At 35.8% G+C, this 16455-nt stretch overlaps 2 protein-coding genes across 2 annotated transcripts in view; both read right to left on the bottom strand.

The window, feature by feature from the left end:
- Window positions 1-2692, bottom strand: part of LOC306859326 (uncharacterized protein) — a 4391-nt gene extending 1699 nt beyond the window's left edge. The window contains exon 1 of the mRNA XM_079400327.1: window positions 2393-2692. Coding sequence (XP_079256453.1) covers window positions 2393-2549 — 157 coding nt within the window. The 5' untranslated portion in view covers window positions 2550-2692. The remainder of the gene's footprint in view (window positions 1-2392) is intronic.
- A 2117-nt stretch (window positions 2693-4809) lies between these two features.
- ppm1ka (protein phosphatase, Mg2+/Mn2+ dependent 1Ka) lies at window positions 4810-14783 on the bottom strand. The gene is made up of 7 exons (XM_079400326.1): window positions 14688-14783; window positions 12319-12734; window positions 11024-11124; window positions 9954-10119; window positions 8708-8852; window positions 8028-8162; window positions 4810-7139 (listed from the first exon to the last, which is right to left on the bottom strand). Exons 2-7 carry the CDS (start codon window positions 12708-12710, stop codon window positions 7008-7010), a joined length of 1071 nt encoding a protein of 356 aa, XP_079256452.1. The 5' UTR covers window positions 12711-12734; window positions 14688-14783; the 3' UTR covers window positions 4810-7007.
- Between the last annotated feature and the right edge of the window lie 1672 nt (window positions 14784-16455).

Genomic DNA, 16455 nt, shown 5'->3' with positions numbered 1-16455 from the left:
ATACTACACCTTTCTGCACCACAATATAGTAAATACAAAAATAAATGTCTTTTGTTTTAATAAACTGGTAAGAAATCTGACTGGTTGATAATATTAGCTAGCTAGTATATGTAGGTAAAGTTAACACTGACTACTATTTGTAAAAACAATACAAATAAAATACTCAAGCAACATTAGGCTGCAGTATTTGGGTAATCAGCGTTAAGAAAATAAAAAGGGTTTCTGCAAGGGTTTTATTTTTTACAATGTCAATATGGTCTCTCAATGCAAGTCTTTTATTAGCATCACCACAAAGTTTGAAAATAGAATTTCCAATAAATCAATTCAGTTTACAGAAAAAACCTTAAATACATTTGCTCCCAACCACTAAAATATAAAAACTCATTACAATATAATGCAAAAAAACTGGTTCGCCTTCAGTATTTGTCTTGCTTTCCAGTGCAAATGAACTCAAAATACATCTACTTGAAGAAAAATAAGAGAGAAATTAAAAATTTGATTTAAAAAAAGTGAACTTCATTCCAATCGGGGAAAAAAATCATTTGTTCTTGTTTTATGCATAAACTCACATAATTGCTCAGAAAACAAGAATTCATGTCAAATTTGCATCTCAAGTAAATCTTCATTTAAGGATGCAGATATCTCGGAATTTTTTATTTTTTTGGCAGTGTGAATTTAAGGCTTGCTGCTCTGGTTTAAGACCTTTTAAGCCCTTCATTTGTGGAAGGGCAAATTAAAAACGTCTTGAAACCCAATAAAATGAAAACCTGTTGGATCATCAAATAGGGATGTGTCACTGACTTCACCCATGGCTTCAAAATCTCACTCTAGCCAAGCAATCAACTTTGGCAGCCCTAGCAAATTATTATTACGAAATGCATACAGGTTGTTGTATAATACTGTACAGTCTAACGCAGGGTTCCTCAAATCTTTCCCTGGAGGTCCAATCTGCTGCAGAGTTTATCTCCAACCCTGATCAAACGCACCTACCTGTGATTCTCTAATGATCTTGGAGACTCTGATTAGCAGCTCAGGTGTGTTTGATCAGTGTTAGAGCTAAACTCTGCAGGAATGGGCCAGATTTGAGGATGCCTGGTCTAATGAATTAATTCGATTTTGAGCCCATTTCACATTGTAGATTTTGCAGTAGCAGTATTTCTTAGCTCCTTCCCCAATAAAATCAATCATATCTTGGGTAAATCTTTGATATATGTGACCCTGGACCACAAAACCAGTCATAAGTGCCAAATTGAGATTTATGCATCATCTGAAAGCTGAATAAATAAGATCTCCACTCATGTTTGTTAGGATAGGACCATATTTGGCCGAGATACAATTATTTGAAAATCTGGAATCTGAGGGTGCAAAAAAAAAAAAAAAAAAAAAAATTCAAAATATTGAGAAAATCACCTTGAAAGTTGTCCAAATAAAGATCTCAGCAATGCATATTACTAATCAAAAATTAAGTTTTGATATTTACGGTAGATAATTTACAAAATATCTGAATAGAACATGATCTTTACTTAATATCAGTGGTGTAGTCTGTGATACGCAGGTATACGCCGTATACCCACTAGGAAAGGTCAAGGATTTGCATGCGAGCAGTGACAGACCACATCAGATAGTCATTACCGGACCTCATCATGATCAAATATGTTAGCTTTGCTTGGCAGCATAAAGGAAAAGTATGCAATTATTTGTAAATATATCTGACTGAAAACAAAAGTAAATGAGGGGAGCTGAAAGATGTATCCTGTGGTTGCTTAAAATCAGGCTAGGGAATTTAAAAACAGGCGCTCTTAAATGTGCAATAAAAACCTGTGCTCCAGGCACCATATTCTTAACATAAATGTAACTGGCTGAGTTAAATGATGAACACTAAACAGAAGAAATGCAGCTGTAAATGTCAATGGCTGTTAAAGTCTTCTGTTGCTTATAATAAATTGACATGTGGAGAAGCAGTCGTTCAGAATACTCTGCTAGATGCATATTGTATGAATTAATAAGTGTGGTGGTGTTTATGTGGTGTCGCTTTGGGACGGTAAGTATGAGGGAAAATTCAGAGTATACCCACTACAAAACACTAGACTACACCCCTGCTTAATATCCTAATGATGTATGGCATAAGAGAACAATTTTAACCCATGCAGTGCATTGTTGGCCATTGCTACAAATATACACGTGCTACTTATGACTGCTTTTGTGGTACAGGGTAACAGGTTTTTACTTACTACTGCCATTAGGTTAAGAAAGATCGTTATTTAGTTTGCACATAAATTCGTGCATACAAGCACTCATTTAACAGATCAGTAGCATGGCTTTCATGTGGAAGGTTGCGGTAAATAAAGGTTTCCACTCGCACTCGATCATATTTACAGAAGATCAAACTCACTAGGCATCTGCAGCGCATCGGAGACCTCCCTCCATCGCTTGTCCTTCTCCTCTCGGTTGTGGTAATCGGGGGAAGAAATGTCGTACAGACATGCAGACTCCTGCCAGAGCTCGATCAGAGTCTCCTCTGCCTCCGGGGTCCACGATCTTCCAGTCATCGCGAGTGAACAATGTTCTAGTCTCACCAGTCAGTTTACAGTCGCTGCGCCTCATTTACATAATCGCTGGAAATGTATGGACGCGTAAACAAGCGCAGCGACGCGACTCTCCGCGAGTTTTAAGGATCGGAAGACTGGGAATCTCCTTCTTTTAGGATAAGAGCGGTTTACAAACACTTGTAAAGCGTGCATACCGCCACCTACAACCTCGGAGTGTGTAGAGCATTGAACTCTCGATCTCGCTGATATAGATATTTTTGAAAACACACTACAATTTTTGCAGGTGTTCCAATTAATGCCTTATTTAGTCGGGCTCAGGTGGCGCGTCTAATTAACAGATGCATTGCAGTCGATTCATATTTGGTTCACTAGCTCCGTTTATAACTGAGAACGTGCACTCGAGCAGTGTTCCCTTCTGACTTGCCTGAATACACCATTTATAACGACATTACTTAAAAACTTGATGCATTTGACTACTTAGTTTCTGAATGTTTAAAACGTCCAGTTTTCAAATGTTTTAAACCCCTTTTTTTCTAATGTGAATGTTAGAGAGGATATTAAGGCAATGTTCCATTTCATGCTTTTGCAAACATTATGTGAATGTTATTTTTGAATGTTCTCTGAACTGAAACTAGTAGCAACGATTAATGTTAGTCGAACATCCAACTAAAATGCTTCAGAAAACATTACATGAACAATGTATAAATAACATTTTGAGCTCACTTATTTATTGAAATTAAATAAGAAATATAATAACACGATATAAAGTAATTGAGATTTGTGCATTTATTTTTTTAGTCATTTTTGTTTTTAGTCATTTTTGCTTTTTTAATTTTATTATTTATTTTTATGGTAGGCTATTTAAACCTAATTGACCGAGATGACCAGTAGATGGCTGCAGTGATCCACAAATCCTGCTTGCTCATGAAGACCAGTGCTTCTAAACGAAATCATTTAAAACCACATTAAAATAATACCAAAAACAATATGAAAAATAATTTTCTTAAGTGATTTGTATCTGTATATAAGCTACTTTCTTTTTTCTCTGTTTTATTTCGTTTTTATAACTGCAGTAGGCTATCTTAAGAGTTTGATATTTTAAAGTGAAGTGTGGTATGGTGACCCATACTCAGAATTTGTGCTCTGCATTTAACCCATCCAAGTGCGCACACACACACAGCAGTGAACACACACCCACACTACACACACCCGGAGAACAATTCCTGCCGGTACGGAGACTTGAACCCGTGACCTTAGGTTTACAAGTCCGACTCTCTATCCATTAGGCCACAACTGCCCCAGTTTTACTGTTTAATGAAAGAAAGAATGAAAGAAAGAAAGAAACAAACAAACAAACAAAAATAGATTCACGATGCGCGTTCAAAGTCCCGATCTGTGATTCACGAACATGCTCCGAAGTTCCGATCTGAAAATGACTCGCGATCCGCACTCCAAAGTCCTGATCCGAATAATGATTCACAAACCATTTCCCAAAGTGCATACTATCCATTCTAAATTCTATGTGATATTAGTCATTTTCAAAACTATTTAGGGCAGATAGGGTGGATAGTATGCACATTGGGACGCAGGGTGGGACTTTGGAGTAGCTAGGCCTACTTATCACGAATCTTTCAATTTGCAAAATGATTCGCGCGAAACCTGTCTGAAGTTCCGATCTGATAAAGATTCGCCAACTCACTCCAAAGTTCTGGTATAAATCAAATTATTTAAGAACCATCATTTCAGATCGGGATTTCGGAGCGTGCATCACAAATCTTTCAATTTGCAAAATGATTTGCGAACCAGCTCCGAAGTTCCGATCTGAATCAAAAGATTCTCAAACCAGCTCCGAAGTTCCAATCTAAATCAAATGATTCACGATCTGCGCTCCGAAGTCCCGATCTGAATAAGGATTCGCAAACCATCATTTTAGTTTGGGACTCCGGAGCGTGCATCACGAATCTTTCAATTTGCAAAATGATTCGTGAACCCACCCCTAAAGTCTAATCTGAATCAAATGATTTGCGTTAAGTACTTTGGAGTCCCCATCTGAATCAAATGATTCGCGATCCGATTGAAGGCAATTCACTATATTTGAAATAGTTTAACAACGCAGTTCAGTTGGTGACAGGAAGTTGAAAGCACCCAACTCATATCGTACCATTGAAGTGAATGTCAATTTTATCAGTTTATATTGTAATAAATATTTGAGAAATTATTCTTGTATTTGTGTAAAAAGAGCAAATGGGAGAAGCAGATGAACACTGGACATTATATTCAGATAAAAGTCTGAGAACACAATGGCAGAACATACATGCATGTAATCTCAGTAAAGGAGCCTCATGCTGTTCTCATGTATTTTTAGCCACCAACTCACAAGACATGTGGTATGTGTTTACCATCTACAGATCAAGCCATAGTTCACCTTACTCTCCAAAGTTAAAGGACCGTGATTACTGCGGGCCTCTGTTGAACCATAACAAACTCACATTACAGCAATACGTTTCTCCTCTGTCTGTGCCTGTCTGTCTCTGCTAGTCTGGTTAAAGATTTAAAATGGATTTTACAAACCAGTTTGCAATATCAAGTGGCATAATGCACAGTTTTTCACTCAGATATAATAACAGGAAGCGAATGACACTGGAAGCCGTGCACGTTCAAATTACAAATGGCCTTCTTTACTTTTTAAACACACATTTCTGATCTTAATTATCATTGCTTGTAATTCTAAAGAAAGAAATAAATGATCATCTTTGTAATCTTGTATCAAAATGCCATAACTCGCCTCCAATTTAGATCCACATTTTGTCTTTTATCCAAAAAGCATCCAGTGCTTATGTGCGTTATGATGCAACGTCTGGGACATTTGTTCTACAAAAGAGAAAATTAGTTTTTAAGTGTTGCTCAGAACATATGCAACATAATTAAAACCAGTGTCTAGTGTGCTAAAATGGGTCCAGCACTTGTTCTAAAGAGGTACAGATTCATGTTCATGCATTATATTAAAGTTAATCAAGGTCAGCGATGTTAGCTACAAACCTGAAACATTTTTCAGTTGGAGAAAGTAGCTCCACCATGTCTTATAACAGTTTTTATTTCACACACTCATATTTCATAACTGACATGTGATACCCTCAGCAGTGTAGAAGATATTAATACTACACTGACAGAGTTTACAAGCTAATCTCTCTAAACCAGTACTGTACACCAACTAAATAAACTAAACCAAATGTTTTTAATATTTCCCACTTGAGTTGATTTGTCAATCATGTGACCAAGAAAGAATCACCAGCTCAACCAGACAAAGACACAAGACTGACTTTGTGATTCCAGTGATGCAATCAAGAGCACAGATTTCACAGCACAGCTTAGCACTGAAATAAATATGAACATTTCTTAGCAAAACACATTTATAAAAGTAGAGAACTGCAGAAGACTCTGAACAGGTGAATTCTGTCTGTGGTTCCTCTAGACATGTATATTGACCGAGAGCTGCTGTATGTATTACGACATGCATGTCAACATGACACAAACACATTTACAGGACATTTGTATTAAAAACGGAAAACTTTTGCGTACAGAGAACAATATTGTCAAAATGATCCCAGTTCACACGGATCCACTAAAATGACTAAAAACACTGTATTATGCCAGGCCAGTAGTTGGCGATGTCACTTTGTATTGAAACACATATGTGACCTTGGAGCACAAAACCAGTCATAAGGGTCAATTTTTCCAAATTGAGATTAATACATCATCTAAAATAAATAATCTTTCCATTGGTGTATGGTTTGTTAGGATCGGACAATATTTGGCTGAGATGCAACTATTTGAAAATCTGGAATCTGAGGGTGCAAAAAAATCAAAATATTGAGAAAATCACCTTTAAAGTTGTTCAAATGAAGTTCTTAGCAATGCATATTAATCAAAAATTAAGTTTTGATATATTTACGGTAAGAAATTTACTAAATATCTTCATGGAACATGATCTTTACTTAATATCCTAATGAATATTTCACACATTACTTTTATATTAAATTCTAGCATACTAATATATACAGTTTCAGCCAATAAATAAAAGTTATAAAGACCCATTTGCTCTAGATTTTTATTGGAAAGAAAATGAATCTGATATAATCACTGATCTGTTTCATAGGGCTTCACTTTTGTTTGATGGACCTTATTCAGTGTTGACATAATCTGCACAGAATTCATTCTTCTGATGTTTTGTGAGATAATGACATAATTACACGCAATGAGTGTTCCCTAACATGAAATAATAATCCACCACCTTTACTCTCTTTTAGGATGTAAAGTTGCAGAAGAACAGTTGTTTTCATGATTCTCAGTCTGGAGTTAGTACGGTGGACTTTTGTTTACAATGAGAACACAGGATAGTGGTGGTGTGGTTGTTAATTGGGAGTGTTTTTCTCATATTGAGATGATCTTTGACCACTGTTAGGACCAGCGGCCGATGGAGGCGAAGTTTCGGCTCATGTCATATGTGTATTTGGCGTTCTGGTGTTTTCCCCAGGCTCCAAACGGGACGACAATGATTGTGCTGTTGTCCTCCGAGCCGTACTGCAGAGCCTGAACAACACAAACTCAGACTTTACAAAGAGGAATCTTACACCGTTGTGCAACAAAGTAGGACTGTCAAATTAAAATTTTGTCGAATTCAAAATAAAAATCTACATTCGAATGCAAAAACATTTAGATGTGCGTCAGGCAGCTTTATCAGTGTCACATGAGATGCGATGATGATGTAGGTGTCATTGCATTTTAATGCTTTTGTTAGCCTATCCAGTTAAACCCACTAGATGTGGCACTACTCATTCAAAATATTGCAGAAAAAAAGAAAATTAATGTGGAGAATATCTACAGCAAAACTGAAATCAAGCCTTTCACACAGAATGCATATTTATAGCATAGGGACATCAATCACTGTTGCACTCGTGTCTCGTAATTACGAAATAATGCAAGTTCAACATAAAAAAAAACATTTCTTGAGAGTTTATGGCGGTTTTTCCCCATCCCACTTCATGTTTTTAAATTAAAAAAATACTCTTTGTGATTGATTTTTTGGTCCTTTGTATTAAACTATACATACATACACACATACATGATGCTGTTTTGTTTTGTAATTGTTTATGCAACTTAATTATATTTGGTTTATAAACATTATGCACTTTTTCCAAAGATAGTCGTGTACTTTGAATAAACGTGCATTAGTAATATTTTACTCGATGCGCTCTCTTATGGCCTCAGGAGAGATGCCAAAAGCTTTTTTGCCCCTAACTTATTTTTATGCCCTTTAAATTGGAATATAATTCGAATGTTGATAATATTTAAGTACAAAATTCTAATTTAGTTTTTTGACAGCCCTACAACAAAGTTATACCTCATTCAAATAATGGGCACAATAACTTCAGTATGCAATTTTTACTTTGTTAGATTATAAGATTTAAGTTTCTAAACCTGCTCAGCAATGACGTTTGCCGCCTCAGTGGGGTCGTGGCACTGGTTGATGACGTCACATATCTCCTGGTTGGTCATGATGAAGTTGATGCCGTCGGTGGTGAGAACCAGGAAAGAGTCGTGGGCGTGCTGCAACTACAGTCGTGAGAGAACAATGAGAGCAGATTTGACAAGTTTGCGCATGGAATTTAGCTCCATTTTATGTTTCATGTCACTTAAAGGGACAGTTCACCCAAATATGAAAATTCTGTCATTAATTACTCACCCTCATGTCGTTCCAAGCCTGTAAGACCTTCGTTCATCTTCGGAACACAAATGAAGGGACTTTTGATTAATTCTGAGAGCTCTCTGACCCTCCATAGACAGCAATGTAATTACCGCAATCAAGGCTCAGAAATGTAGCAAGGAGATTGTTCAAATAATCCATGTGACGTCAGTGGTTCCACCGTAATTTCATCAAAAACATCTTAATTTGTGTTCCGAAGATGAACAAAGGTCGTACGGGGTTTGGAACGACATGAGAGTGAGTAATTAATGACAGAAATTTCATTTTTGGGTGAACTATCCCTTTAAACTCTAATAAAACATTTGAAATTGCACCAAATGAAATAAAGCACAATTTAAAAGCCAGACTTTTATTTTGAAATAATGCAGTTGACTATAATGTGATCAGTGCATACTAGAGTTCGAGTGGTCTCTGGTTCTGCGCTCACGCCGCTCTTCTTCAGGTCGAAGTCTCCGATACTGCGAGTCATTGCCAACCGGCCGTTAACGTTTGCCTGACCGACGCTATTCCAGGTCACAAACCCACCACTCTGACGAATTCTACACACACAGATATTACTTATATATTGTGTAGGCTGCATTTATTTGAAAAAGAAAATACAGTAAAATCAGTAATATTGAGAAATATTATTGCAGTGCAATATATCTGTTTTCTATGTGAATATATTGTAAAACGTAATTTATTTCTATGATCAAAGCTGCATTTTCAGCATCATTACTCCAGTCTTCAGTGTCACATGATCCTTCAGAAATCATAATAATATACTGATTTACTGCTCAAGAAACATTTCTGATTAAAATCATTAAAAAACATTTTTGTTATTCCAAAAAAAAAAAAAAAAAATATATATATATATATATGAGTTATTATAGTTAACTAAAACCAAAACCATTAAAAAAAACATTTTTGTTACTTAAAATAAATGTTAACTGGAATAAAAATAAAATCTATGAAAAAAAAAAATATTTTCGCCTAGTTGACAAGGCAACATTTTATTTATCAATTTTATTTAGTTTAACTTGATGTACTAAATTAACTAAAATGAATTTATAGGCATATTTAACATTAAAAACAACAAAATTACTAGAGTGAAAATATTAAAATATTAATCAAAACTATAATAGTATACAACTAATACCACAAACACAATACTGTCTTGGTTTCTTTAATACTATATTTAGAAACTTTAAATGTGTTGATGGTAACATGTTTTTCTTCACAATAAATGTCACTTGATTTCAAGATTTTGTATTAACTTAAGTGTCCCTTAAGTGTCCAAATCATTTGTACTGTTCAACTATTGGCATTTACAGGCTATTCCGAGATATTGCAACATTGTGTCCAAACAGTAACCTAAAACAGTACTTTTATTTAAGTGATACACAGAAATTGTTCTGCACATAACCACATACATTTCACTGCTGGTTATACTCTGTATAATTGTGTATGTGACCAATAAAAATCTTGAATCATAGGCAAACGAATGCTTGGGTAACACTGCATGCAGGTTTCTTATGGACGTGAGCTGTAATGTGAGTTGCAGGTCTTTGCTTTTATTAATAGCACATAAGAGAGCGCTCTTATATCACGACACATACCAGAACGTGTTATTCCTGGAGCGCTGGTGTGTGTGTGTGTACCTGTGTTTCTCATCTTTCCTCTCTGGCGTGTGGTCATCGGTGAGTTTACGCACTTTTCCTTTCCTGCACAGCAGAGCTCGACTGTCTCCGACGCTGCCGACAACCAGCTCGATCCCGTCTCGTAACAGTGCCACCGTCGCCGTCGTGCCCACCATCATGAGGGAGGCTGGACCACATGCATAAACACACTTTACTGAAGTGTGATAGACGCAGGGTTTCCACTCTAAGCCAAATTCCCTGACTTTCACTGACTAAAAAGCTGAATTTACATGATCTATAATTAACAGAAAAACCAGCCACAGACAGTATTTGAAATCCATCCATTTGCAAGCTTTATTTACTTGTTCACAGACGTTTTTAGTACAAAACTAAGTTAGACACACTACTTTTTTTTTGCTATTCTCCATTAAATGCACTTTGATATTTTTCTGTACTATTTCTACAGAAATTAATTTATGGTTTTTATGCTTTCAGGGGTTAAACGCTCTGAAGGATTTTCTGTTTGTCATCATTCAGTTTTTTTATTTGATTCACATGTCCAAATGAAGTTCTTAGCAATGCATATTACTAATCAAAAATGAAGTTTTGATATATTTACAGAAGGAAATTTACTAAATATCTTCATGGAACATGATCTTTACTTAATATCCTAATGATTTTTGGCATAAAAGAAAAATTAATAATTTTGACCCATACAATGTATTGTTGGCTATTGCTACAAATATACTTATGTTACTTATGACGGCTTTTGTGCTCCAGAGTCACATATGGCGCTGAAAAATAGCCACCTAACCATAACAATAGGCAAAATGCTTGAAACAAGGCTTAAAAAAAAAAAAAAAATATGGAATAAAAATTTAAAGCGACAAACAAAAATCCCTGATATTTCATGACTTGGACAAAAAATTAAATATATTATTTTCCCTGACTTTCAATGTCTGGAATAGAGCTTTTAAAATGATATTCCAGAGATTCCATGACCCGTGGGAACCCTGTACACGTACTTTAATGCAATGCTTTGGATAAAAGCGTTTGTCAAATGCATAAAGGTAAACGAGAATTTTTCATACCGTTGCCATACATCTGCAGCTCCGCAGCCAAAGCTGCATCCACTTGCAGGAACGCTTTAGACAAAACTGCTTGTAAATCTGTTTCCACCTCCAAACAATCCCTACAAAACACAAAATCCTCGTCATTTCATTTACAATGATGTATGTTTACCCCTTACATTAGATCCTGGGTCAGTTTGACCTGTAATGCATTTTTTTCAATGTTGGAAATACTGCTTAACCTGATGTTTTTCTTCACCATTTCTCATTTAGGGTGAAATGAAAAGTACGCTGTTTTGAAGGCATTTTTATCACTTTATGCATGAAATTGTCCTGGAAATCGAACCCATGAGCTGTTGCTAGCACCATGCTCTAATGTTTGAGCTTCAGGAAAGTACACACAAATTGTTGAAGAAAAACTGTTTATAATGTAATACTGTTTATAATATTCATATTTTGTCATTTGTTTAAATAGTTGTTAAATACAGTTTTAAAAAATATATTCTCATTTTTGTAATGCATGACAAGTATTAATGTTAAAACTGTACCGTTTTTACCTGATTTATTTCATTACATTTTTTTAAATACTGTTTATGATATTTACATTTTTTTAAATAGTTGTTAAAAACGGTAAAAAAAATTCTACTGAGTTTTTTTATGTGTGAGAATATGTATATTATGTTTTTACCAGATTTCTAATTTAATTTAGCTATAATTTAATTTTTTTTTATATTTAAAATAGTGTTTGTAATGTTCACATTTTATAATGTTTAAAAATATTTGTTAAATAGTGTTAAAAACGTGATGTTTATTTTCTCATTTCATGTAATGTGTGATAAGTATTACCGTTAAAGGTTTACTGTTTTTATCAGATTTTTTATTTAATATAGTTTTAATGTTAATAAAAAAAATGCAAAATATATATATTTTATAATATTCACATTTTGAACGTTTTAAATAGTTCTTATGTTTATTTTTTAATGTGTAAGATGCATTAATTTAGTTTTCAATTTATTTTTTAAATATATTTAAAATACTGTTTAACATTCACATTTAGATTTTTTTTAAATAGTTAAATACAATAAAAAACGTTTTTATGTGTGAGAAATACAGTTCATGTATATTAAAATACATATCTTAATATTCAAACATTTTACCACATTTTTGTGTGCGTTTTGCTTTTCAATGTGTATTTTTTAAAATTCATTATTAGTGATTTTTAGTATTAAATCCAATTTGGAACAGATAGTCCTGGAAAAAGGTAACCAGAATTTCAGCACAATACAAGGGTTAAACATGTTTAATTGAACTTGTACCGGATGTGCTGCTCCATGTGTTTGTGACAGAAGTCTGCGGCCTGTGGTCCTCCGTGCCCATCGAACAGGGCGAAGAAGAGTACGTTATGCGTGAGTTTGCTCACTTGGAAGCGGTCCTCGTTGTCACGCCGGCGGCCGATGTGGGAGGCGCAGCCCACCTTGGACAGGCTGATTTGTGGGATGGGGGTCCCGTAGCGGATGCTGGGCGGCAGCATTATGGGCTCCTCTATCCGGTTATCCCAGATCCCGAAGGAATCCCACGTGGCTGGACGTCCGCTTCCGTCCGCATCCAGACGAGTGCTGTTCCACCGGACGCTGCAGCCAGCGCTCCGGCCCACCGAGGACAGGCTGCATCGGAGCAGACGGGACAGTGAGGCGACTGAGACGGACATTGAGACGATCCTCAGATGGGACTCCTGTGGATAGAATTAAAGTTACAGTTAGTGGGGTTTGCAGTAACACTTTATTTAAAGGCATTGGTCTCCAACTCAATTCCTGGAGGGCCACAGCTCTGCACACTTTTGCTCCAACCCTAATCAAACACACCTGATCCAGGTCTTCAAGATCACTAGAAACTTCCAAGCAGGTGTGATTTGGAGCTGGTTGAAGCTAAACTCTGCAGAGCTGTGGCCCTCCAGGAATTGAGTTGGAGACCACGGTTTAAGCCGACATGTTACATGTACTTACTATTATAATAACAATTAACTATGCATAATTACCCTACACCAAACCCTAATCCTATCCCTAACCATATAGTAAGTACATGTAGTTAATTCATATTACTCAGTACTTAAATGTAGTAAATAAGTAAACCCATGCTAAACCCATGACCACAACTTGGGACGTCTGATGAAGAACAGTCTACTGCATCCTCCAAAAAAAGAAAATGCATATATGTGACCCATGGAGCACAAAAGCAGTCATCAGTAACACAGGTATATTTGTAGCAATAGCCAACAATACATTGTATGGGTCAATATTATAAGTTTTTCTTTTATGCCAAAAATCATTAGGATATTTAGCAAAGATTGTGTTCCATGAAGATATTTTGTAAATTTCCTACCGTAAATATATAAAAACTTCATTTTTGATTAGTAATATGCATTGCTAAGAACTTCATTTGGACAACTTTAAAGGTGATTTTCTCAATATTTAGATTTTTTTGCACCCTCAGATTCCAGATTTTCAAATAGTTGCATCTCAGGCAAATATCCTATGAAACCATACATGAATAGAGACCTTAATTATTCAGCTTTCAGAAGATGTATAACTCTTATGACTGGTTTCGTGGTCCAGGGTCACATATGGTAACTAAACATTAATTTGTGCATTTAAAGTCAGTGTGTGCATGTTGACCTGAATGACCCCTAGTGACCTCTTCAGGCCAAGTTCACATGCATGCGCTGTGCGTCACTGCTGACCTTTGAGGGACATGTGTTTCATGTCCAAACAAACACATGCCAGCACAAGACCTTAAAAGTGACATGACTGGACCATGTGACACTGACTCTGACATTGATGTTGCATCATAACAAGAACACGCTCTGCAATGAATGCTAATGTTGCATGGATTCAATTACACACAGCAGTTAAATAAATATAACATTTATGATTTTCTTCTTTATATATTATTGCTAAAATTATTTTTCTTTTGCTGATTTGAAATGAAATGTATTGCAGTTTTGATTCATGAATATTTATATACCGTATAATATATCAAAACTTCATTTTCAATATTGTCCGATCATAACAAACCATACATCAATGGAAATTCAGCTTTCAGATAATGTATAAATGTCCATTTTGAAAAATTGGTTTCGTGGTCCAGGGTCACATATTATGTGAAAACAGTAAAATAATTACAAAGCACCTCAAAAAAAAAAAAAGAACGTACATCAAACAAGCTGGATAAATAAATTGTATATTTTATATAAGAAGAGATCAGAAACAAAAGGCTCTAACTAACTTAAGTGCCATCTGCAATTTTCCTCTAAAATGAGCATTTTTCTCAGGCTCTTATGTGTAGGTTCAGTCATTTCACTTTAATGGCAATTAACAGATTATTTTCAAGTGAAATAACTGAACATAAACATAGGAGCCTGAGAAAAATGCTAATTTTAGAGGAAAATTTCAGATGGCTCTTAAGTTAGTTACAGGCTTATGTATATTTTAAGTGTTTTACTTAAACAGATTGGCTGTCTAAATAATTGTAGGCTAGTTAAGGTACTTCCAATAATAATATAAAGCTGTTTTCCCCCCAGTATTAATAATTCGTCAGAACATTTAATGTAAGTTACCAGTTTTCACCTGATGCGCTGAATGCTTATTATAAACGCAAAATCACATGAAAACTATTTACAGTAACTTACCTGCTGCAAATAAGCAGGTTTATCATTTAGTTGGCAAAGCTGTCAGTGTCCGACTCGGTCTCCTGTCCAGCTGGAGTGACAGTAAAGTTAAGGTGTGGGCTACTAGTTCAATTGTTCAGGTGACATATAAACTAGTCCTGCTCCAGGGGGCGCTTGGCGGCTCAAAAGCCGAAAACTCCTTTGAGTCGCAGTTAGACCTCAGGATATTTAATGCCAGTGAAGACATTAGTACACTGAAATCTATAAACGATTAAAATTCTAAGACTTCTAACTTGAGGTAGTAATGGAAACACGCCACGGCAATGTTTACAAAATTATTTTGGAGTAGTTGTAATCAGATAAACGCAAACGGCTGTGATTGGTCAATCCTGAGCAGCGCTGAGAAAAGTAACAGGTATCAGGTGCCAAGCGCTGCTACAGAAACGGGTTTAATAATTAAAACCGGAATAAAGGGGCAGAGACACTCTGACAAACGCTGAATGGGAATTAGGGAGAGGACAATGAACAGCTAAGAAAATATGATTTCGACTCATCCTACCTGTCCAATCAGAGACAGCGTTCGAGCTGCTAAGCCCCGCCCTTCCGAAACCCCATTCTATGCGCTTGTTACATTTCTGTAACATTCACAGAAGGTTATTAAAATTCCAAAACACAACAGTATCCAATCACAGTCCGTCTTTGCCCTCCGCTCGTCCAATCAGATGAGGGGGTGTGTGAGGGTTTGGCTTAAGCTTTTTTCTTTCTTTTTTTTTGGCGCCACCGTCCAACATACTCTTGCTGACTTGAATTTGATTTGCTTTACTATTACTGTTGTTTTGTAATTAACAGAATAACTAATTTTGTAATACTTCTAAGATATTAACCATCAATTTAATTATTTTAAATGATTCCAACATAAAACACATTTCAGAACATTAGCCGCCGATAGGAGTATTATTATTAACAATTCCTCGGTAGAATATTAAAAAAACATGCACAAATAAAGAACAATTTTAACTAAACTAAAATGTTACAGTCCCAAATATGGTTGAATGCATGTATCAGGGACATTAACACTACCAGTGTGTGTGCTTGGCCTCTCTTTCTCCCTCTTACACACACACAGATGGATCACAGCATGTTTCTGCTGTAAACACAGCAGAAGCACTGAATAAAAGATCAGCAAGTACTCAAAACACAGAGGTTTTAATACACTATAAATAACTTATTCCTGAGGAGACCATAACATAAATTGCAACGAGATTCACGTTTTAAGGAAACAGCAGCTCTTGCTTGGTAGCAAATAAATGTTAAGGTAAGCTTATGTTTTAAGCTGTGTGCAGTAAATTAAATTCTGCACTTACTGTAGCACATCTATAGGGATCGGACTTGTGGCAACACGTCTTGTTTTCTGTAGGGTCTAGAATGAAAATGAACAGCCCAATGGATGCTCTGCAGTGAATGGGTGCCGTCAGAATAAGAGTCCAAACAGCTGATAAAAACAGAGCAAGCACCGTTTACAACCAAAAACAGTTCAAAACAGCTCTAAACAAATATGTGGATGGACTTTGATGTGACAACATGGACTTTTTCACTGGAGGAAGTGTTATTATGGACTCGTATTTTAGCCGGAAGCAAATTGTTTGAAGTTAAAACATCTTCATGGATTTGTTTCTTACAAACACGCAGCTTTTGTCTTCTCAAGATGTTAACTGATGGACTGGACTGTGGATTACTGTAATGTTTTTATCAGCTGTTTGGACTCTCATTCTGACGGCACCCATTCACT

This window comes from Barbus barbus (assembly GCF_936440315.1).
Source record: "Barbus barbus genome assembly, chromosome: 40".
NCBI classification, from domain to species: Eukaryota; Metazoa; Chordata; class Actinopteri; order Cypriniformes; family Cyprinidae; genus Barbus; species Barbus barbus.
This window is presented reverse-complemented; position numbering and strand designations above follow the sequence as displayed.

Coding starts and splice junctions, on each gene's coding strand:
- ppm1ka (XM_079400326.1), bottom strand. CDS start 12,710: ATGTCCGTCTCAGTCGCCTCACTGTCCCGTCTGCTCCGATGCAGCCTG. Junction 11,125..12,318: donor CACATGGAGCAGCACATCCG/GTACAAGTTCAA, acceptor TGTGTTTTGTAG/GGATTGTTTGGAGGTGGAAA. Junction 8,163..8,707: donor CAGAGACCACTCGAACTCTA/GTATGCACTGAT, acceptor TCACGACTGTAG/TTGCAGCACGCCCACGACTC.